At 37.9% G+C, this 23,190-nt stretch overlaps 1 protein-coding gene across 2 annotated transcripts in view; it reads right to left on the bottom strand.

Annotated features, from left to right (window-relative positions):
• Ano6 (anoctamin 6) overlaps positions 1–23,190 on the bottom strand; it is a 191,492-nt gene that overhangs the window by 100,851 nt on the left and 67,451 nt on the right. For both annotated transcript variants that reach the window (XM_076854348.1, XM_076854347.1), the window contains one exon: positions 16,522–16,601. In XM_076854348.1, coding sequence (XP_076710463.1) covers positions 16,522–16,601 — 80 coding nt within the window. The remainder of the gene's footprint in view (positions 1–16,521; positions 16,602–23,190) is intronic.

Genomic DNA, 23,190 nt, shown 5'->3' with positions numbered 1-23,190 from the left:
CTACCAAAAGTATTATACAGATTTGATGCAATTCCAATTAAAATCCCAACAACATTCCTCATAGAAATAGAAAAGGCAATCATGAAATTCATTTGGTAAAATAAGAGACCCAGAATAGCCAAAGCAATCCTTAGCAAGAAGAGTGAAGCAGAAGGCATCTCAAAACTACAGAGCTATAGTAACAAAAGCGGCATGGTATTGGCACCAAAATAGACATGTAGACCAATGGTACAGAATAGAAGACACAGAGACAAACACACATAAATACAGTTATCTCATACTAGACAAAGGCACCAAAAACATACATTGGAGAAAAGATAGCCTCTTTAACAAATGGTGCTGGGAAAACTGGAAATCCATACGTACCAAAATGAAATTAAACCTCCATTTCTCACCATGCACAAAGCTCAATTCAAAGTGGATCAAGGACCTAGGAATTAGGCAAGAGACCTTGTACCTAATAGAAGAAAAAGTAGGCCCAAATCTCCATTATGTCAGATTTGGTCCTGACTTCCTTAACAAGACTCCTAAAGCACAAGAAATAAAAATCAAGAATTAATAATGGGATGGATTCAAACTAAAAAGCTTCTTCTCAGCAAAGGAAACCATCAATAATGTAAAGAAAGTGCCCACAGAGAGGGAGAAAATCTTTACTACATGCACAGATAGAGCACTAATCTCCAGGATATCTAAAGAACTCAAAAAACACCAAAAATAAATAAATAACCCAATTAAAAATGGGCTAAGGAACTGAACAGACACTTCCAAGAAGATATATAATTGATCAGCAAATACATGAAAAGATGTTCAACTTATCTAGCAATTAGAGAAATGCAAATTAAAACTACTCTAAGATTCCATTTCAATCCAGTCAAAATTGCAATTATCAAGAATTCAAGCAATAATAAATGTTGGCAAGGATGTGGAGAAAAGGTACACTTATACAATGCTGGTAGCACTGCAAATTGGTGCAGCCATTATGAAAAGCAGTATGGAGATTTCTTAGAAAACTGGGAATGGATCCAACATTTGATCCAGCTATCCCACTCCTTGGTCTATACCCAAAGGACTTAAAATCAGCGTACTATAGGGACATAACCACATCAGTATTCATAGGAGCTCAATTCAAAATAGCTAAACTGTGGAACCAACCTAGATACCCTTCAACATATTGATGGATAAAGAAACCATGGTATACATACACAATGGACTATTACTCAGCATTAAAAGAATAAAATTACGGCATTTGCAGATAAGTGGATGGAATTGGAGAATATCATGCTAAGTGAAGTAAGCCAATCCCCCCAAACCAAGGCCATATGTTCCCTCTGATAAGTGAATGCTGATCCATAATGGGGTGGGAGAATGTAGAACTTTTGGGAAAGGGGAGGGAGGGAATGAGATGGAGCATGGGGGCAGGAATGATGGTGAAATGAGATGAACATTATTACCTTAGGTACATGTCTGACTGCCTATGTGGTGAGACTATTGTGTATAAACAGAAATAAAAAGTTGTGCTCCACTTGTGTATAATCAAAATGCATTCTGCTATCATATAACTAATTAGAATAAAATAAATAAAAATAATTGTTTTGCATAAAAGTGCTTATGCTAATATTCATAATATATTTGTTTACATTGTATTTAATAATTTAATATACACATAAATATATTAAAGTATTGATTCACTTAAATTATGTATTTTATTGGGCTTATTGGTTATAAATAAATTTTTTTAATATTTATTTTTTAGTTATAGGTGGACACATATCTTTATTTTTTTGTGGTGCTGAGGATTGAACCCAGTGCCTCATGCATGCTAGGCAAGCGCTCTGCCTCTGAGCCACAATCCCAGACCATGAATGAATTATTTTAATTTCTCAGTTTTAAGTTCTAATATAGTGATTATCAATAGATAAGCCCACATAAAAAAGTCTCTTAAGGGTTGGTATTTTATTAAGAGTATAAAGCATAAGAACTTAAAACATTTAGAACTGTGAATCTACACCATTTGTTTTGGCTCTTGTTTTTCATTATATAAATTATGATAGTATTGTACATGTGTAATATAATGGCATATATTTTATGTACATATACTATCATCACAATTGGAATACAATATTTAAGGGGAAAACTGATTTTTGTCTTTAACCCACAACATTTAGGAATGTAATCCAACAGATACTTGAATTGACTTGAGGTGACATATTTAAGTATTTAATATAACCATTTAATTCAAGTTCTGTAATTAGGCTGCAAAGGATAATATTAAAGGGTCCTATCTTGGTTTTTGAAGGTTGTTCCATTTGGTTTTGAAAATTCCAGGCTCCATTCCATACCAGTAGATGGAAAATTCCAGACTCCTTTCTATTCCTCTAAGGTTTTCAATGGTTACATTGTATTACGTTGAAGAAAAGTGATTTCCCTCCTATCTTACACATATAGTTTCCTCTTCCTGGAATTTCCTTTCCTTCCTCTCCCTGGCACCCCTTCTCTGACTTCCTTGGCTTAGGTTTCCTCCTTATAGACTCTCAGAGCACCTTCTACTCTCCTTAAATGTCACTTCTCACAAGTTTAATTGTCAAGTTATTTGTGTAATTATTTGATTAACGTCTGTCTCTCTCACTAGAATATATGCCCCAAGGGGACATTGATTGTGCCATTTTCCATTAATATTTCCCAGCAGAGTTACGGAAATATTAAATGGATAAATATTATTAAATAAATCAACTTAACTTAATTAACCATTTATCCTGTGACATTTTGTAATGTGGCAGATCAAGCAATGGAGAGGGGGAATTCCATTACACATCACAGAAGAAATGAAATGGCCTGATTCCCGTTTTCACAGGAGTATTTACAAAGTAGATCAGTGGGTGGCATGAGTAGTAACAGGGAGACTGAGCCCCATGAAGAAAGGGGGAGCAGCCTTCAGAAACCAGCAAGATTGGACCTTTAATATTGGGGGGACAATGGAGATAAGGAGAAAGGACCGATGGAAGCTGTGATATATACGCAGAATCAGCAGATCTTGGTGATTGATCAGATGGGCTAACAGAAACAAGGCATCTAGGAGTCTCCGGTTTCTGGTTTGAGCAGCTGTGAGGATGATGATTACACTGACTAAAATGCAGAGAATCAGAAGAGAAGATCAGGTAGGAAAGACCAAGAGTCTCAAGTTTTCTCTGAGTTTGGGGCTGAAAGGAAAATGTAAGTCTGTGAGTAGAAACCTGGGAATTGTTAACACAGAGCTTTTAAGTGAGTGAGAAAAAGCAAGCCAGGCTAAGCTCTAACAAATAGAAAGGACTTGGGTGGAAGGAGGAGAAGAGCAGAAGGGTAGAGAAGAAGCCAGAGAAATAGAGATGGCCAACTATGGGATTATCCTGGACTCACTGCACCCTCAGCTTTTCTCTCCTTTCCACTTTTCCTGCTGTACCCACCCCACACTCAGACTGCTGCTTACTTTCTGCTTCTCCTGGCAATTCATCCTCTGTACTCCCTCTGGACTCACCTCTCCATAACTGCACTGTCCAGCACAACAGTCACTGGCCACTGTGGCTATTTAATTTACATTCATTAAAATTCAATAAATTTAAAAGTCATTTCCTTGATCTCACTAGCCACAACTCAAGAGTCTGCACAGCTACCTATAATTAGCGGCTACCCTTTTGGACAGCATGGAGATGGGATGCTTCCATCAATGCAGAAAGTTCCGGGGACAGCACTATGGCATTGCTATGCCTCTTCAACAATTTGGACTGTTGAATCCAGTATATCTACCTTCAATATTATCTTTCCCACTTTATTTCCTCCCACTTCCCTAGATCAGCTACATGCTCAATGCAAACCTCAATCATTTCCAGGTGAGTCTCATCTAGTCAAAAGGCTGGGTAAAGCCCTGATGGATACAGATGTGGGTACAGATTTCAGTGTCTATCAAAATGTACTCTTCCAAGGTTGAGATATACATCACTTCCTTCAATGATACAAACTTAACTCAAATCTGGGTGCACATTACAGCCAACTTCATAAACTTTATACAAACATACTCAAGCTCTAAGCCAAGAGTAAGGTTAGCACAGGGCCTTCATGTTTTAAAAGTACTCTACAGGTTAATTGTGATATAAAAACAAGGATGAGAACTATAACACTAACTGAACTTCTCCAGCACTGTAAGTGCCACCAGAACTCATTAAACACCGCACCCTGCCTTATACTCTACGACCATCCAATCGACCAACCAGCATTAACTGCACAACTAACATCTGTTAAATGATTAGACAATGCAGGGGACAGAGGTGAGCAATGTGCCTAGTCTTGGCTCTGCAGGTAAACATTGTTTTGTATGCCTTTAAACACACTAATAAATACTGAACAAGTGAATGTATGAAAATTTTTCTACAAAATTTAGTGAGGCTGATAGTGGTTTATCCAAAATACTGCAAAATTTAAATGCCTTATTTCTAATTCATTGAAAATTCTATTAGCAAGTGTTAGCAAGTGCTCAACATCTTTATTTATTTATAGACGGTGCTGTTGGTATTTTATAATATTTCTGGGTATGATTAATTCTCAACCCACTGATAATTTGGTATGTACCCAAGTGCCTGTAACTGTACTTTCTCAGGGATGCCAGGGGCCAATGCTCTTGCCTGCATTCTCAGAAGAATAGGGCCAACTTCTATGTTGATAGTGACTTCACTGGAAAGGGAATGAGAAGGGCCATGGCTGGGTTGAGCAATGTGGGGCTGTGGGTATTTCAGTGCTGGTTAGCCCTTGCTTGCAATGTGCTGCGCCAACTGCAGACATTCATAAATGTCAGAGAAGAGTCCTTGCTGAATTACTATTTTATGAATATGCTTTTAAGATAGCTAAAATGTTTCTCAATCAGTGAGCAGTCACTGAACACCACCCTAGTGAGGAAATCTACTGCCGATCTTCCTGCTTTTTATATATGAGGAAACTGAGGTACTAAAAGGAAAAGCTCCTCGCCTGTGGAAGTCTGAGAGCAGAGCTGCCTAGGAACAAGGGCTTCTGACTCCCCAGAGTTCCATCTCAGGCTCCGCTCCCTAGGGGGGGCTTTTAGAACAACTTCTTATTTTTAACTTTTTCTTCCTCTAGGCAGAAGTAAAAATCATGTTTAAAAGTCTCAGAAGTACCTCACTGCACTCACATCGCTTGCCTCAACCTTCTGACTTCATATTTCTCATGACAGTATGTTTACCTTAATGACACTTGAGGCCAACAAATCAGGGGGAATGGTGAGGTGCCATCGACACTGCTAAATGATCTGTCAGAATTTCCATTCTGTTTTTATTTTAAAGGATGTGAACTTAGATTTTACTCCAGCAACAAGTATGGCTCTGACTTGATATATTCCAATTTATGCTAACATCCTAAAGATCCATAGTACTGGTCTGCCCATTATAATTAATGAAGATGCTCTTTGGTAGTTATTACAACCTGTCAGTTCACATTAATCTACATTTCAAAAAGTGACCTGGGAGAAGGAGCTGTAAATGCATTTTCTTTTTGAAGGAGCCATTTGGGTTTTCTGGGTAAAAGTGTATATAGTAATTCTTTCCAGAGATGAACTTAAGGAATGCATTTGAGACTTATAGTAAAGAGGTACTATAAGAGCTTTTATTATTATTATTTGTTGAAATTAGTGCAACTATAGTTAATTTGGAGCTTTCAGAAATTAAAGGATTTCAAATCATCTTTCCAAAGTCCTTCAGCCTTCCAAATTAATTAAGAGTTCAAAATATGGGAAGGACAGCTATAGTGGAAATCCCACTGGTCTCCCCAGGAATCCTGTGAATGCATATTGTGTGCACAATTTCACCAAGTTCTGCGTTTCTCTTTAAATTTTCATCATTGTTTTTTAACATTCATGCTATTTTTTAGGTCATGGCATGGTCAGGTTATTTGACAGCCGACTCTTAACTTGAACTCGATGCTTTTGCTTCTGTGGGGTTTCCTGACCATTGTTGGGAAACGCTTCCAGATGACAGATATCACATCTTTGTTCCAAATGCCCAGGGCTCCCTGCTTTCCTCACCCATGCTTTGGTCAAATTAATTTTGACATTCCCAGATAACAGATAGCTTGCTGAATTTCAAATGTGATACCTTGTGGGGCAGGAATTCACAAGGCATTTTATAGTCAAGGGTTTCTGAATATGGAGGAATAAAACCAGGTAGAATGAACATTGATATTCAGAGGAAAGGGTTTTAATTAATTACATAATTTGGCTGCTGATAACAGGTTGAATGAGGAGAAAATATAAAATAGAAGCGATTCAGATGCATCAATGAGCCACATTTAACTCAATGGGGTGGAATATTCACAGACATACCCTGCCTTTCTGTCATTCTCCACTTCCCATCAATTACCAAGTCCTGCTACACATAAAACACATATGCCCTGCCTTTCCATCCCCACAGGCATGTTCTGGTTCAAGCATTTGTTTGTTATCTCCTGCTGGATTGTTATCCATTAAGCCTGTCTGCATTTGAACTCTTCCAAAGTGTTAGGTATTTTGTATTATGAGAATTTCTTCCTACTGAAATGAAATCTATTTGCTGTATTTATCTTCTATTCCTGGTCCTTAAAACTGTATTTTGCACCTTCATCTACCAATGACTATTGTCTAATATTTAGAACTTGTCATGTTCTCACCTAAGTGTCAGTATCCTCCACCATACTGAGAGGGCACCCAGAATGGCACGTGCTGCTTTGCCAGTACTGAGCAGAAGCTGACTGTTGAAGACAGAGATAAGGATGCATTCTGGATTTGCATTAACTTATATTTATTGCATGCACAATTCATATTGAACTTAATTAGCCAAATACCTAGTCATTCACGTGACTGGTCTTCAGTCTTCACTCTGTGTTCTTTACTTAAGCAGCTGGTATTTATGAATCAGGGGCAGGAGTTTACTTTAATTCATATTGATTTCTGTCTCTTCTAGGAATTGATTTCCATCCATTATTCCACAGTCTTCCTAAGATCAATTGCCTAGATAAGTGCACTCTCTAGGACCACACTTCTTCATTTTGCATTTAAAGGGAGTTTTTTTCTACACACCTTGCTAAAATCAAAACACAAAAATGTCTGGCTTTCTCCTATTCTACCAATTACTCCCCATTTAAAAAAAGAAAAGTAATGTGCTCAGGTTGTAATGACTTTTTATTGAGCTCATGCTTGTTCCTGGTGACCTTTTTTTCTAAGATTTACAAACCATCTCCTTAAAAAATTTATTCTGTGAGATTCTTGGAGGTGAATGGTTCAGTTTCAATGTCTCCATTTATCAGAACTGAGTCTTCTCTCCCATTCCAATATTGCCTCAAAATCACCAACTGTGGTTCACAAACAAATCTACAAGCTCTTGTAATGTCTGATTGACACAGAATTTTCTCAGGTGGGAGATTTCAGCCCATTTGGAATAACCATATTCCTTTCTAAAACATTCTTGAGCAGAATGGGTTTCTAGAGTCCCTCCCCTAGGCTTTGATGATTTCAAGTTTGTACCACTCCAGCCTTCCCCTGGGCTTGTTCACCTTCACTGGTAGAAGAGACAGAAGTAATATAGAAGCTGACAAGTTGTTTTCTTTGTCATTTCATACCATTAAACTGTCTTCTTTAAACTGAGGACCTATTACTGCATCTTCATCATCTAGCTTAACTCAACAACCAATCAATCAATTCATCAATCTCATCTTGCTAAACATTTTTTTCCACAAGCTTCAATTCACTCTGGACTTTAACATTTAAAAATTAATGATGGGGGAAAAAATAAAAGATTGGAGTGTTCTAGAGGATTGTTAGTATAGTTAGCATTTTGAATTAAACTGGCTGAAGGGGGTCTGGCCTGGCTGGGCCTAGCCACCTAATCACCATTCACAGGTTCTCTAGGAAAAGGTATTCTGCATCTCAAAGAAACTTCTTTGGAAAGAAACTTCTGAATAACAACCTTTGCATATAACACTGCCTACTTCTGCTCATACTCCCCAATCCTAACAAATCCACAAATCTAGCTTCTGAAATAGCCATGTACAAAACATAAATATTCCTCCATATTCAGATGAATGCACAAAAAGCTTTCAACATTGAAATACCACATGAATTCCAGTCACAAGAAATAGGCCAAATGAGTAATTCTGACTAGCCAGTTTATCTTCGATTTTATTTTTCCCTTTTGAGAGTTCTTTTTCCAAATTAATATTCCTTTGTTTGCTCTTTTGGGGGTGAGATTCTGTTTTCTTTTAGTTTGACAAACTTAGTGCCAAAAACATAAGGCAAAGCCATCATATTTCTGTTTACAGAAGGCAAAAAATGTAAGTCCAAGTGAAGAAGAACTTGAGTGAGAGAGCCCTGTCCTGTCTTATTCCCACAATTCCTGACCCTGAAGATCCTGAGAGTTTGAGACATACCATAGGACTTTAGTGGAGCAGCTAGTATTAGTGAGAAAGACCTTGGAATGACCATGAAACAAACTGAAATAGTTTTCATAAGTCCCAGCAAGAATTCAGTTACCTCAGCAATAACCAAAATAAAGAAGTCTGGATTGCAAAACAAAAGAGATTTAAACAGACTCTTGGAACTACTTTGAAATAAGACCTGACCAACCACTTTGAAACAAACCTACAAATTAAAATCTGCAGACCTGTGGGCAGTGGCTGGCTGGTTTCCCTCTCATCCCATTCACACCACCAGGAAAAGGAAGAAGATTAATGTTCCCCTTTTTTCACAAGCCACTTTCAGACCATTAGTCTCCAACGTCCTTGGGAGAAAATTCCATTTAGGTTTATGTGAGTAGAATATATCCCCAGAGTTTGCTAAAATTTATCATCTCCAACTCATCACTGCTGCTTCTGGACACTGAAAATCCAGTCCGTGACACACATTTCGCTCTCCACTGTGTCCTCCACCATGCCAGAAGGAAATACAGACATCCTGCAGGCAGAATGTGACCAGAACACATATGTCCTAGTAGCGTGGCTTCTTACCAAGGCTCTTATTCCCCTTATACATTAAATGCCACGGACCCCCCAGGGCCCTTGTCATTTCTTGAAAAGTTCTTTTTCTAAAATTGCTTATTGAAAGATCTCTCTGACACAACTACATTTCCTTCTGAAGTCACAAAGACCTCTGAAGCCCTTTGTCTTCCTCTAAACACTCTGCTGATTCTTCCTTTCTTTCCCTCCTTTCCTCAGATTGCATTCCATAGCTCATTCTTCCAATACTTCACTCTTCCCATCATGTCCATCCAGGAAAGTTTCCACTCTGGTTGAAGCCTGCTTTCTTCTTCCTGTGTCCGAGTGATGCCTTCCTGTGTAAGAGCAGGGAAGTTTGGGATCATCAGCCTCATCTAATCCCTTATTGCTGCCCAGAAATCCTAGAACTTTTTTCCAGGTTTTTGCAGTCAGCCTACTGCACAAGTCTTCAAAACCACTTCTAAGTTCCTTCTCTTCACTCTCAGCAGCTGGTAACAGGAGATGCCTGTTGGGAGCCCTCAACTTTCCCTATGAAGCCCACAAACCACAAGTATTGGCCTCTACTCCTATGCCGTGAGAGACACTGTTCCTTCTACTGAATGTTGACCCTTCTACCTATACCCTGCAAACCCCTCCACGGCCCTCTTCAGAGCTACTCTCTTCCCTAGACTCAGTTGCTCCTCTTAAATGGCTCCTTCTTAAGCTTGCTCACATTTCTCCATCTGATAAAAGAAAATCATCCTGGCTCTCATTCTCTCCTCCTGTTCTTTCTTTCTTATTCTCTAGTCCCTCATTGGCACACTCCCTAAAAGAGGTCAGCATTTTCTATTTTCTTTCTCCTGCTCATTCCACAATCCATTCTAACCTGAATTAGAGTGACATCCAAAACACTGCACAAAAACAGCTCTAAGGATACCAGTGACCTCGATGCTTTTCAGTATTTATCTAACTCAATGTCTCTCAAACGGGGCAACTTTGTCCCTGGGGAATATTTGGCCATGACTAGTGGCCATTCCTTCCCCAAGGCAGGGAACATTGACATCTAGTGGGTAGAGACCAGGGATGCGGCTAAACATCTTACAACGCACAGGATGACACCCTCCCCATCCCCACCTACAACACATTAATTCAGACCAAAATGTCAGTGGTGCCGAGGTTGAGAAATTGTGATCAAACTGGATCTTGCCTCCTTCTAGGTGTGAATGTCCACATCTATGGCCCCCTATGGACCAGACTCCATCCCTTCTTGTCTTCTCAAGGATATTATTTAAAAAATTATTCTTTCCATTCCTGCATCATCAACTTTTCTCTCCCTACAAATTTTCTCTCCCACTTTACAAACAGGAAGTCCTGTTATCTTAAAACTGAACACTCTTCAACCCAACTCTTCCTTCAGATACTGCCTTCTTTCTCTGTATTCTTGTCCAGAGGGAAAAAAGTTCAAAAGATTAAGATGTTACCTAAAATTCCAGATATCCCACTCTTCTTCTGCTGCCTGTTTTCAATCATTCCTAATTAGGATTTGGTTCCACCACTAAACTCAGATTTCTCTTGTCAAATCCTTTTCCCCATTGCCAAGTCCAATGGTCATTCCCTTCTACTTTTCACTCCTTCATCTTGGCTCCTAGGACTCTCTTCATCTTCCTCCTACCTCCATGATTTCCTCTGCCGATTATTCCTCTTCTTCCTGACCTATAAATATTGGGGCCCCCAGGGCTCAATCCAGAATCTATGTCACTCCCTCGTTGCTTGTCCATAGCTTTACACACTGTCTACCTGCTGACAACTCCCAGGTCTCTGACTGAACCTCTCTTTAACTCCAGATACATATATCCCACTGTATTTTGATCTCTCTCCACTTGGATGTTGCAAATTTTCTAGTATCAGCTATTTCTCTACAAATTGCTCCTTCCACAGTCTTCCAAATCAAAAGCTTTAGTCAAGTCATCCTTGACTGCTATTTCTCATACACTGCACATCTGCTTTGTCAACAAATCTATTACTTCTACTTTCCAAATACATCCAGAATTGGCATGTCTCACTACTACTATAATGAACACTCAGACACCACCATCTCATCCTTGGATTCCTGGAAAGGACTAATAGGTCTCCTTGCTTCCCCATAGCCTATTCTCAGCACAGCCAAGTGATCCTACTAAAGCACACAGTCAGGTCATCCCTCTGCTCAGAACCCTCACATCTATATAAATATAAATATATATATAGAAGACACTCAAAAGTCTTTTACCCTCAAATGACTTCCCAACTCAGAGTAAAACCAAAGTTTATTTAAAGTCCCCAAATCTATTATTCTTCCTAGCCTTCATTCCATTCTGACCATACTGGCCTCCTTCCATTTTCCCAGACATATAACAAATCCCTCACCTCAGGTCCTGTGTTTATGCCACTCCTGCTTGGAATGCTTTCTCTGCACATTTCCAAATAGTTAGCTCCAGCACAACTTTCAGGTTTTTTCACTTGGCATCTTCTCAGTGAGATGTGTCCTAAAAACCCTATTTAAAACTGTTACCACCACTAACCAACACACCCATAAAATCGCTATTATCTTTTTCTAAAGGATTTATCAGCTGACATGTTTCATTTCTTCCTCACCAAAATATCAGCTCCATAAATACAGGGATATTGTTTTCTGCATGTTAACTGTACTACTTAGGCACTAAAATAGTAGACATCAAATAAATATTTGTTGAGTGAATTAATACTTTAACTCTTCCTTGAGATCAACTGCATTTTTTACCTGGTTGAATATAATCAAATCTGAATCTCAGGGAATTAGCATTATTTTCTATAAAGTAATATCTTCCCTCAAAAAAAGGGGTCCCCACTCCCCCACTGAATTTCAAATGAGAATAATTACTCCTTGGACCTGCTTCACTCTGTGCAACCATGATTATAAGGACTCACATTTATTCCACTTTAATCCTCATCTTCCTAAGCCTATTTGTCTATCTAATCTTTCTAAATCCTAGGGTTTCTCATCATCTGTCTTGATTTATGCTATTATAATCCTAATATTCTTTTGCCAGCTCAAACTCTTCATTATTTACTCCAAATCTGGTGGAAGCTAAACAATGAAAAATATCAACTAGCATGAGATCAGAGATAAAAATATTCCTGCTTCTAAAAAGCCAAGAGAGTTATATATAAAGCTCCAATTCCAGAAAAATAAAAAGTAGATATTAATGATGAGGCATGGATCACAAAACATAAATTTTTAGCCTCTCCTTTCCTTCCATGTGTTTCCACATTGACCACAGACTGAGTTCTGATGGTGCAATATCTCCCAGCTTGCTGTAAACAGATTCAATGCTGCTAGATCAGACTCCTTTATCCACACCCCACCCTTTGTCCAGTGTGTGCTCAGTCTGTCAGGTCCTTCTGAGTTCCTAGGTCAATGCCAATGGAGCCAGGGTATTTTTAAAGAGCCTTGCCCACTACCTCTCCAAACTTGGAGTCTGTGGGTTCAGCCATGCATTTTGGATAGACTCCTTAGATCTCCTTTGCTTTTAACCACAGACCTGGGATTGGAAGCCCCTGGGGGGCTATGCATCACCTGCATGCAACCACGTTGCAGAACATTTATCTGCTCCATTGCTATGTGGATGGCTCCCCATCTTCAGTTCTAACCACAGAAGCCTATTTCTTTCATTTCTACTTCTAAGTCTGCACTCTGTGAACCTGAGTCTCTGGCACTCAGTTCCCAGCCTCGTTTTGACCAATCTCCTTTCCCAGAATCTTCACATACCAAGTCTACTTTCATCCCTGTTCCCGAAGGATGGCCACCACTTACATGCTTCCAAGAGCATCCAGCTGTGCCACCACTTTCCTGACTAGATATCTCTTGAACAATAACTTTTGAGAATTATAATGTGATGAATTATACTTCATGAATAGGACAGATCAGATAATATTAAAGAAGGTATCAATAATGACACAAAAAACTAGCATGGGAAAATGCTGATGATATTTATAAAACAAATTTTCACTGTGCTTAAAACAACAACAAAACTGAACTTGGTATGGTGTCCCACCATAGCAATGTCACAAGTTACACTCTACTGCCAGCACTCAGCCAGGCCCCTTTCACCTTGACTCCCTCCCACATATCCACCTTACCTATAGTTTCTAGCTTCAACATGTCCCCAACTCTTCACAAACTCTGGGGTAGCAAGAACTCATGCATCTTACATCCACATCTCTGTTCACCTTTTAACATTCTAGCATAGTTTGGCTCAACTCACTTGCCTCAGTCTGTAAAGGAGAGGGGAGGTGGAGAGAAGCAACACAGGTGGCAGATAATCAATAGACAAATCTGCAGTGAGTTTGAGAAGAGGTCAGTAGAAATGCTGCCTGAGAACAAGGTTGGCTGCCATCGCTGGGCACATGGGGCTGACAAAAGCATTCATCTACCCAGGATTTATGCAAACTCTACAGCAGTGCTGGATGTGGACAGACCCAAGCTGGGGAGGAAAACTTAGATTGGCTTATGACACCAGTGACTGAGGATGTTCAACTGGCACTGCTCTCTCAGACCTTATTTAAAGTGAAAGAAAAACAGAAATTCTAAAAAACAAACGAATAATAAGCATTTTATTGTCCCTGTTGGCCAAACTATATAAATACGTCCTGTTATAGAAAAACACTAGACTTTTGATCTTCTAAAATCTGAAGTACTTGAGGATAACGCCTGAGTAAACACAGTCTATGCCCTTTTTTATTTCAGTTCAACTCAGCAAACTGCAGTTGGACCTTCCAAAATGCCAGATGGAGAAAAATAGAATACTGATTTTCCAGCTCCTTTTATTCTTCCTAGTCTTCTGTTTTCAATTCTGCTTTGCTCTGGGGTTCTCTTGGCTCCCAGGTTCCTATTATAACTCCCGTTTCTGATTTTTAAAATCTGATTTGGATCAGCTTACCAGACTTTCTCCTGGCATGTGCCCAGCCGGCCTGCCTGCACAACTGGAGCCACCGGTTTCACTGTAACCTTCTGCCTACAAAAAGGGCTACTCTCAAACAGAATGCAGGATTCCCTGGAGCATGCTATTCTCAAGGGACTTCCTCTGTGTCTTCTGTTTGTTTACCATGGAGACAGCAGTTTAGGTGATATATGTTTACCAGGAGACCAGGAGTACACGGGCTATAGTGATGCTGAGGAGAAGATACAAGCAGCTATTTATATGCTACACAAAGAAGTGGCATGTAATGAGCATCGGAGGTGTGAAAAACCTATAAAACAAAAAGAAAAATCACAGATTCCTTCCTGAACATGGTATGAACACACAATTAGAGACAGATAACAGCCAGGACAGAGAAATGGATTATCAACTGCACGTAATGGGTTAATCGTGATTACCACATAAGTCCCAAGTTTTCAATTTTGTGACTATGTCAATGAAACTGACACAGGTGAATTAAAATAGACCGGAAATCAGAATGTAGAGTTTATATATCCTTTATATATTTTTTTCATATATGTATATATTTTTTCAAATGTTCTAATCATTTACCTATTACTTTGCTCAAAAGACTAGACCTCTAAAAACAAAATAATTACTTCTAACTTAGCGTGAGTGGTGCAAATGTTGCTCAACTTAAGTTTTTATAGGTGTTCCACACCTGGGGCGATGGGATAAAATGGTTTTTAGCTCCACCAGTGTAGTCTAATGAAACTACTCTGGATTATTCTTGAGGCATGATAGTGGAAAACAAAAAAGTGGGGATTTAGTCTAGGAATCTCCCCAGCTTGGGTGTGCCCAGAGTCATTGTTAAAATAAGTCTCTCAACAGGGTGAATATATTCTGTGATCCTAGTCCTACCTCTGGCCATTCTGGCTCAAACTAGCCAGTTTCCGAATGCCAAAAATGAAAATGTGGTCGTCAAGAGGATATACTAAAGGGGGAGGACGTTCACCAACACAGCTGAACCAAAAATATCACTGAGGGAAGCTGAACTCCAACGTGACAAAATACCAGAACCTGTTCTTGAGAAAAAAACACTTCTATTCCCACACAGGAATTTTGTGTGAACTACATGTGTGTTTACCAGGCACACCAAAATCTTGTTGCACATATTTCTTTTTAGATTAGTTTATGTTACTTAAAGAACATCAACAAAAAGCAGTTAATAAAAAGAAAAAAAGGAGGCACCAAGAGTTTGTACCAAGAGCACACTCAAATGTGAAACACCTATGAATTCTGCTTTTGGACTCTAACTGCAAAAAGTAATAAAAGCTACAAACTGCTCCGCTTCTTTAAGACACAGGAACACTGGTGAGCATTCACAATTTTCCTCCACTGAAAATTCACTGAATATAACAGGAAAGTCATTGAATACTATGTCTTTTTATTATATCCAAGTGATTTTCACAGTAGGCAATCTACAAGTGCGCCACAGGAGCCCCACACTTTGCAATAAAATGGCATTGTGGATACAGTTTTATGTGCGATCCTTTTCAGTCCAGGGCACTGTCTGGTTTCCTTATTCTTGGTCAAATTGAGTGGGAAATCCATAAAGAGGGAATGGGAAGAGGAAAAACACATAATGAGTTCTTTTTTTGCCTTTATCAATAACAAAACCATGCTCTGTCAATTACTGAAGTGGTGAATGTATATCACACTTTGAAAATAAACTAAAAAAGGTTTTTTGCATTGCTAAAGCAATTGGTAGACAAGCCACTGGCAACAGGAACAACAACAACAACAAAAAAAAAAAAATCAGTAAATTCAGGTGGATTCTGGCTTGCTTTCCCTACACATATGGTACAATAATGTGGCACATGAGTCAGAGAAACACTTCTTCCCATCCCCTTTCTCCAAATGAGCCTAATATAAAATCTATTTGGTAAGGACATTTTGCAAGACATCCTATGTGTTTAATTTTCTTTAAACAAGGCATTAATAAAATCACAGTAGCATCTAATAAGATTTTTAATTCCTTAAGGGTAGGAACCATGCCTAATCCTTAATGAGTCCAATTGAGGGGAAGCATTAGTTTGCCTCTTGGTAGGAAACAGCAACAGAATAGTCCTAGACCTATGAGGCTGTATTACTGCAGGTTTCAAAAGGAAATGAGAATCACACTGTGTTTACTATAAATGACTGGTAATGGTCAATGTACCTGTCTGTGCTTAGTAAAGACTGCTTTCCAGAGCAAGCGAGCACAGAAACTGAGCACAAGGGTATCAAGGAATGAAGTGGGACCTTTGGAAAGTCATTGCTAGTTTATTGCAGAATGAGTTACTGTTTGCAATTGCATGAGCAGTGTGAAGATCAAGCCTACAGTACATGATGCTGAGATACTGAAGTTCAGTAACCTGTTCCCCAGGGACACAAGAGCATTCTGAACACAGTCACTGCCACAGAAGGATTTTATGCCAGACCTGGAATCACTAAAGAACAGAATTCATTTAAAAAAAAAAAAACAAAACAAAACTTTTTCCCTACTTTCTAAAAAAGTCTCTGGCTAGTTAATACAAATTTAAGATAAAGTGATAATACTCACAAACTCCGGGGTTCGGAAATCCTGCTGACTTTCCAATGATCCAAAATTGGGAACAATTGTCTGTTCAAAGTTTTCCAACACTGAAAATAAATAGATAAGTAGATAAATAAAGCATGAACTTTCATTGGCTATATACAGGAATGGGGCAACTAAAAACTGTAGCTCTCTTACAGTTTTACATTATTTAACACTTTCAGTTATCAGAAACACTCAAACCCTTCCACAGCTGTTTCATCCATGGGATAATGCCATATTGGAAGGATATTAGGTCTTAAAATTCCCCAGGCTGTCTAGCATGGAAAATCACTTAGCTTCTACACAGCAACTAGATGTTATGAGTCTAGCTAAGAAACACTTTAGTCTACTAGTGCTCTTTTTTCTGCAATTTCTCAAAATACTGATGGGGAGTCATTCTGGGTTAGCAATTTTAAAATATGTTAGAAAGCAACATATGACAAATATCATGGGAATCAAGTAAAATTTTTTCTAGATCATTTTAAGAAACTTAAAAAGAAAACAAATTAATTTTATCTCATAATGCCCCAATTATCACTTGAATAAATATCTAAAAATTGTTAGCAAACTATCTTTACATTTTTCTTGGACTAAGTCTTAGGAAATCAATGAACTTTTCATATTCAAAGTGCATTTCAATGCAGGCTAGCCATATTTCAAAAGTTCATAGCCCCACATAACTAGTGGCTACAATATTAGACATGTGCAGTGTTTAGAGGGATAGAGGAACCAAATCCAGTAGATGCATCATTCTTTAAGAGACTGTTCTATCTTGTCAATAAGTTATGGACAGAATAAAAGAGATTATTCCAGAAAAAAAGACACTGAGAAAACAATAAAATCATATATCATGTGTAGTTTTGAGTTAGATACTGATTTAAAGAAGTGTAGGAAAAAACATTATGGGCTGCAGAAATAGCTCTGCAGTAAGCTGATTGCCTAGCATGTGTGAGGACCTGGGTTCGATCACTAATGTCACAAAAGTTGGGAAAACTTGAATATTGGTTAAGTGTAAGATTATACTAAGGAATTATCATTAATGATAATTGTAACACTATAACTTCAACTACATAAGAAAATGCTCTTGATTAAATTTAAAGACATATTAAAAAGTTAAAATATAGTTTAATATTTGAATCAATTTAAATAGACATTCTCATTTATTAATGGGCCTATATCTCTTCAACAAGTCAATGACATGAAAAAGGGATGAGGTTAAAATTTAAAGAGTGCTGCTGTAAGCCCAGCTACCCAGGAGGCTTGTAGGAGAATCATAAGTTTGAGGCTGAGGTCAGCCTTGAAAACTTAGACCCTGTCACGAAATAAAAAAGGCTAGGGATATAGCTCAGTGGTAAAGCAGCCCTAGGTTCAATCTCTAGTACCAGCCACTCCCTCCAAAAAACAAATTGAAGAGTATTAAGGGACATACAACTGCTAACAGTATGTGGTCCATGACTGGCCCTAATTTGGACAAATTAGGTTTAGATTCAGAGTCCTTGCACATTTGAGTACAGAATAGGTATTAAAAGAAATTGTTTTTAATTTTATTGTGTGGTATTACCTTAGCTTTGTAGTGACTTGTTTTAATACAGTCTATTTTTTTTTTTAATCTATTAAAGGCTTTTGTGAAAGAGGACTGAGTTATCCTCAATCCAAATAAATTTCTCCTTTCAGTGACCCAAAAGGTGGCTAAATATCTACAGGGGACATCTGTAAGAGATCTCTCAGTGACTAATTACAAAACAAAATATCAGCCAACAATTGAGCCCATTCAGTTACCAAATCCTTGAAATCTCAATATCTCAATTACATTTTAGGTTCAAATTGATTCTGGGAGAAAAAAAAAAGATACTTTTTTGTCCATTTAACTTATTTCTTTGTACCTATTATGACCTGAAAAGAAAGGCCAGTAGAAATGATAGCACAAAGAAGTGATTCTAACTTTTTTGAAAATCTGAGTTCATCAGAGGACCCCATGTGTGAACCAGAGCAAAAATGGGAAACACAGAAGCAAGCTGAGGCTTGACAAGCAGCAACCCAAGGCGAGACTGAGGTGCTCACCCCTGAGAACTACAGGAGGGCTACAGCAGTTCTGCAGTGTTACACTTGAAGCACCGTAACATAATAAGCTGATTATTCCAACAGCAGAACAACAGCTGCCCAAGATAATTACATTCCTGCAGACCACCTTTAAAACTTGCTAAAATGTGCTTGTGTGTATACCAGGCTATAGGAAGAGTTTTGTAAATTGGTTGTGGAGCTTGGCTTACATCTAGAAGATAAGACCTCACCTTTTTATAGCATCAAGAGAGTGACAGGAGAAATTACATCTGTGGTATTTATGATGCGTTGTTTTATGGCATATATATATCTATATCTATATATATATATCTATCTTTATAGATATATATATATAGATATAGATATAGATGCATTATAAATGTAATGACGTGACTTCACTTTGACATCTTATCAGGATTCCTGTATGAATGTCTGATGTATCTATTATGTATCTGGGGTCAACAGATGGATAGAGGTACTGTAGTAGGTTTTTTTTTCTTTCTTTCTTTCTTTCTTTTTTAAAGAACAGGCTTAAGAAAGTATGCATTTTGCCTAAAGACAGAGGCAAAACAAGATGTATTATCCAGACGTTCTATCAAATGAAAGGCATCAATGCAACTTGAAAGTATTTGTGAAAGAAAATATAGAACTATTGACAATTTTAGTTATTCTTCTGTTAATGGAAAGTAACAGATCCACTGGTTCATGTCAACACAAAGGATAAACTATATTTGAGCGAATAAAAACAGAAATGGCTTTATTGTAATAGCACCTGGGAAGAACAAAGCCTCAGCTCATGACCTATTATAGCACAGAGAAGCAAATGATTTATGAAGCTAATATGATAATTACACTTCTACTACTGAGGGTTCCAGCAAATGACATTCTCATTTCTGGTAAGCTAATATAGCTGGAAATAACTCCATTTCTCAGGAAAAAAAGTCAAAATTAAGGTGACATTTGAGGTCTTTTTATTAAAACATGCAAAATTAGGGGGGAATCTTCTGAAAAAGCAAAATGTTAATTTTCTTTCTTTGTAAAAATCATTTTTTCTTAATATATTTTGGAATGTGTTTTTAGTACCGTCACTATGTCTTGACTTTATACAACAGAAGTGCCAACTTGAACAGAATCACCATTAATTTATTTAATTTCATCCTTTGAAACATAAAAAGTATTTGGGACCTCTGTATTAGCATAGTTCATCAATAGGCTGACTAGAGGACTAAAAGCTAGTTTTTCTAATATGATGTGAAAAAACTTTGGTCTTGACACATCAATGGAATTTTGAGCGGATGCACAATGAAAGGGGAAGTGGAAGTCAAGTTCAACAAATATTCCCTGCCTATTGTCTCGGTTGCACAGGCAGGGCATTTTAAGATTTAGGAATACCAAGTTTCCACTTCCTAAGGAAAGAAATTCAAGACATGATTAATGTTAATTTCAGTACCATTTGTAAGTACCAGGCTAGACAGATATACAGAGTGCTGTAACAATACTATCAATAGGCTTACTACTGGTAAAAATCAATACTTGAAGATGTATGTCAAAAGAAACCTGCTAAATATCTTTCTTCTCTTTCTAGATTTAATAATAAATTAGTCAGGTACAGTAGGACACGCCTATAATCCAGGGACTCTGGAGGCTGAGGCAGGAGGATAGAAAGTTTGAGGTTAGCCTCAGAACGTAGCAAGGACCTAAGCAACTTAGTAATATCCTGTCTCAAAAACTAAAAGGGCCTGGGGAGGTGGCTCAGTGGTTAAACACCCATGGGTTTAATCCACATCTCCCCCAAATAAAAACAAAACCCCCAAGCAAAATAAATTAATCATACATCAATTAGCTAAAAATGAAAGGAATGGAGAGCATATTTTAAAAACTTTCTCAATGAAGTTAGTATAGTAAGACTGAAGCAATAAAATCCTTGGTACTAGTTCTGGCTTACTTATTTGGCAATCCAAAATGAAGGGTCTGACAGACCTACCTAGATGCTGGGTCATATTAATGGGTTAATAACAGGGCATTGTAAGCCTCACCAGAAAGCTGCGGTTCACATGTGTATTTATTTGTCTACCAACTGTAAATGGAATAAGTTAAAATTTATTATCCCAATTGTGAAATACAGTGATAACCTGTACAGCAAAGTGGACTACAATTTTAATGTAAACTGGCTAATAAAAAGAACCATTATCTACAATTTTATAACAATCTATTGCCCAATAGAAAACACAAAAACGACCTCTCAGTAAATTCATGAGTCAAAACCAAAGTGCATGATAAATAGTGCCCTATGAATGAAGATAATCAGACTCAGGCACCCTCACTTTATCTAATTTACAGTATCAGCATGGCAGCTGGTTGAGTTCAGCTGACTTATTTATTATGGTGATTGTACCATAGAAATGATCAAAGATATAGTGAATATATGAGAGGGAGCAGGTAAATATATACCAGGACTTGGAGCAAAGGGCACCAGGTATGGACTAGGGGAATCTAATGGGTTCATGTTCTGAATCTCCAACTCTTTAGCTGCATGATCCTGGGTAATATTTATTATTAGTTTATTTGCCTGAAGCCAATGATAACATTACTTTCCCTGATGATCTCAGAAGGCAGAGCAAAGATACAAACGACATTTTGAAAGTATGGTATAAAAGATAAAGTACTAAATAAGTATAAATTAAGTTCATGTGCACAGATTCAATGTGAAGAAAGTGAAGTTTAGTGAGTATTGATTTATGCCTGTCATTTTTGAATATCTAATTTCATATAATCCTATTTTTCCCCCTTTTCACAGACAATGAATAATAAATTCAAGGTTGTTACATCAAGACATCAACTAGAAGCTACACAAGGGTAATCTGAACCTGTCTAATTCCAAAACTGGACTTCTTTTTTTAAAAATACATTTTGTCTTCTGGGCTGCTGTAAATAATCCAAAGGAGCACCCTGATGTGAGACACAAATTGATAAGGAATTAAAATCACACCGTCAATATAAATTTTGAAAAATATCAGTAAAAAACTGCTTCAGTGCCAGATAGATATGACAGACTAACACATTTGGAAAAACAAACAATGAAGTAGAATTTATTTGATATAGCAGTTACACTTAGAACTGATGAAAACCTTCTACAAAAATAACCAAATAGATGTTGTGGCAAGTGGCTGAAGACATTCATGTGCCAGGGATGGAAGCAGGTGATATGAGAAAAAATACCAAGGTGTTGGAGGTATAGAAACTGCCCTCCAGAAGTCCATGAGCTAGTCAATGTACAACTAAAATATGACAGAAATAGGTCTGTCATTTTGGGAACAAGGATGCACTCTTATACCCAGACTGGGCAGGATGTCTAGTGATCTGCCAGACGGTCTTGAATCTGAAATTCTCTTCTCCCACTTTGTAGAAGCATCTGAAATTGGATCCTGGCATGACACGTGACCCGAGTGCCAGCCTTCACCAGTCACTATTCTCAAAGCAACCACACACATGGGCCATCATTTCTCAACAGCCTCAGCATTCCAGCATGCCCATTCTCCTGCCCCACATCACTTACCCAGCCGACCCACCTCCCATCCCACATCATTCTGTGGTAGTCCTATTTGGTCTCAGAGTTCCAATGTCTCTTGTCTCAGTTTAACAGGATCTATTGTATCTTAGTGACAACTAGGTAAGATGAATTCTACTTCTAATATTATTAAGAAGTTGTAAACTTGAAGATTATAGGCTCTGCTACATTACACTAAGGTTTTAAATTCGGACTACTCAGTCATTACTGAAAACAATGCCAATGATGGAGTTTTTCTAAGGGTAAAGATGGCTGTGTTTTTAACCATGGAGGGCACTGGACTTGCATCATAAAACAATAATACAGCCTAGCCCTGTATCTCAGGCACATCTCTCTTATTTTTTATTTTTTTTTAAAGAGAGAGAGAATTTTTTAATATTTATTTTTTAGTTTTCGGTGGACACAACATCTTTGTTTGTATGTGGTGCTGCCGGGTCGCATGCATGCCAGGCGAGCGAGCAACCACTTGAGCCACATTCCCAGCCCCTCAGGCACATCTCTTAACCCTAAGTCTCAAATTCCTAATCAATAAAATGCAGATTACAATACCTACATCAAAAGGTCATTATGCAAAATAAACCAACTGATGTATAGTGACATGAAAACTGTTGAGTACTATATAAATATTGGCTATTGTTTTTATTTCAATCTTTAATACAGTTTTGGCATCCTTAATCTTTTTGGACACCATTTTTTTCCTACTTTTGATTATCCCTGCCATTGTCCCTTTCTAAATATTAATGAATTTAAGCATAGAAAAGGATAGTATTTATTGGTTTAGCAAATACTTTTGAACAAACACAATGTCCTGAGCACTATTAGCTACCTCTTTTTAATGAAAGACATGTGAATCAAAAGATGTCTTTCCTCATTTTTCTGAATCTGGATGAATCAAACTGTTATTCCACTCTGTTATTGGCACATAAACCAGCACATAAAGCCAATGACTGCAATATTTAAACAAAAACAGTGTGGCAGGGCTGGGGATGTGGCTCAAGTGGTAGCGCCCTCGCCTGGCATGCGTG

This window comes from Callospermophilus lateralis, chromosome 4, assembly GCF_048772815.1.
Source record: "Callospermophilus lateralis isolate mCalLat2 chromosome 4, mCalLat2.hap1, whole genome shotgun sequence".
In the NCBI taxonomy this organism is placed as follows: domain Eukaryota; kingdom Metazoa; phylum Chordata; class Mammalia; order Rodentia; family Sciuridae; genus Callospermophilus; species Callospermophilus lateralis.
The sequence above is the reverse complement of the archived record's forward strand: the minus strand, read 5'-3'. Positions and strand labels throughout refer to the sequence as shown.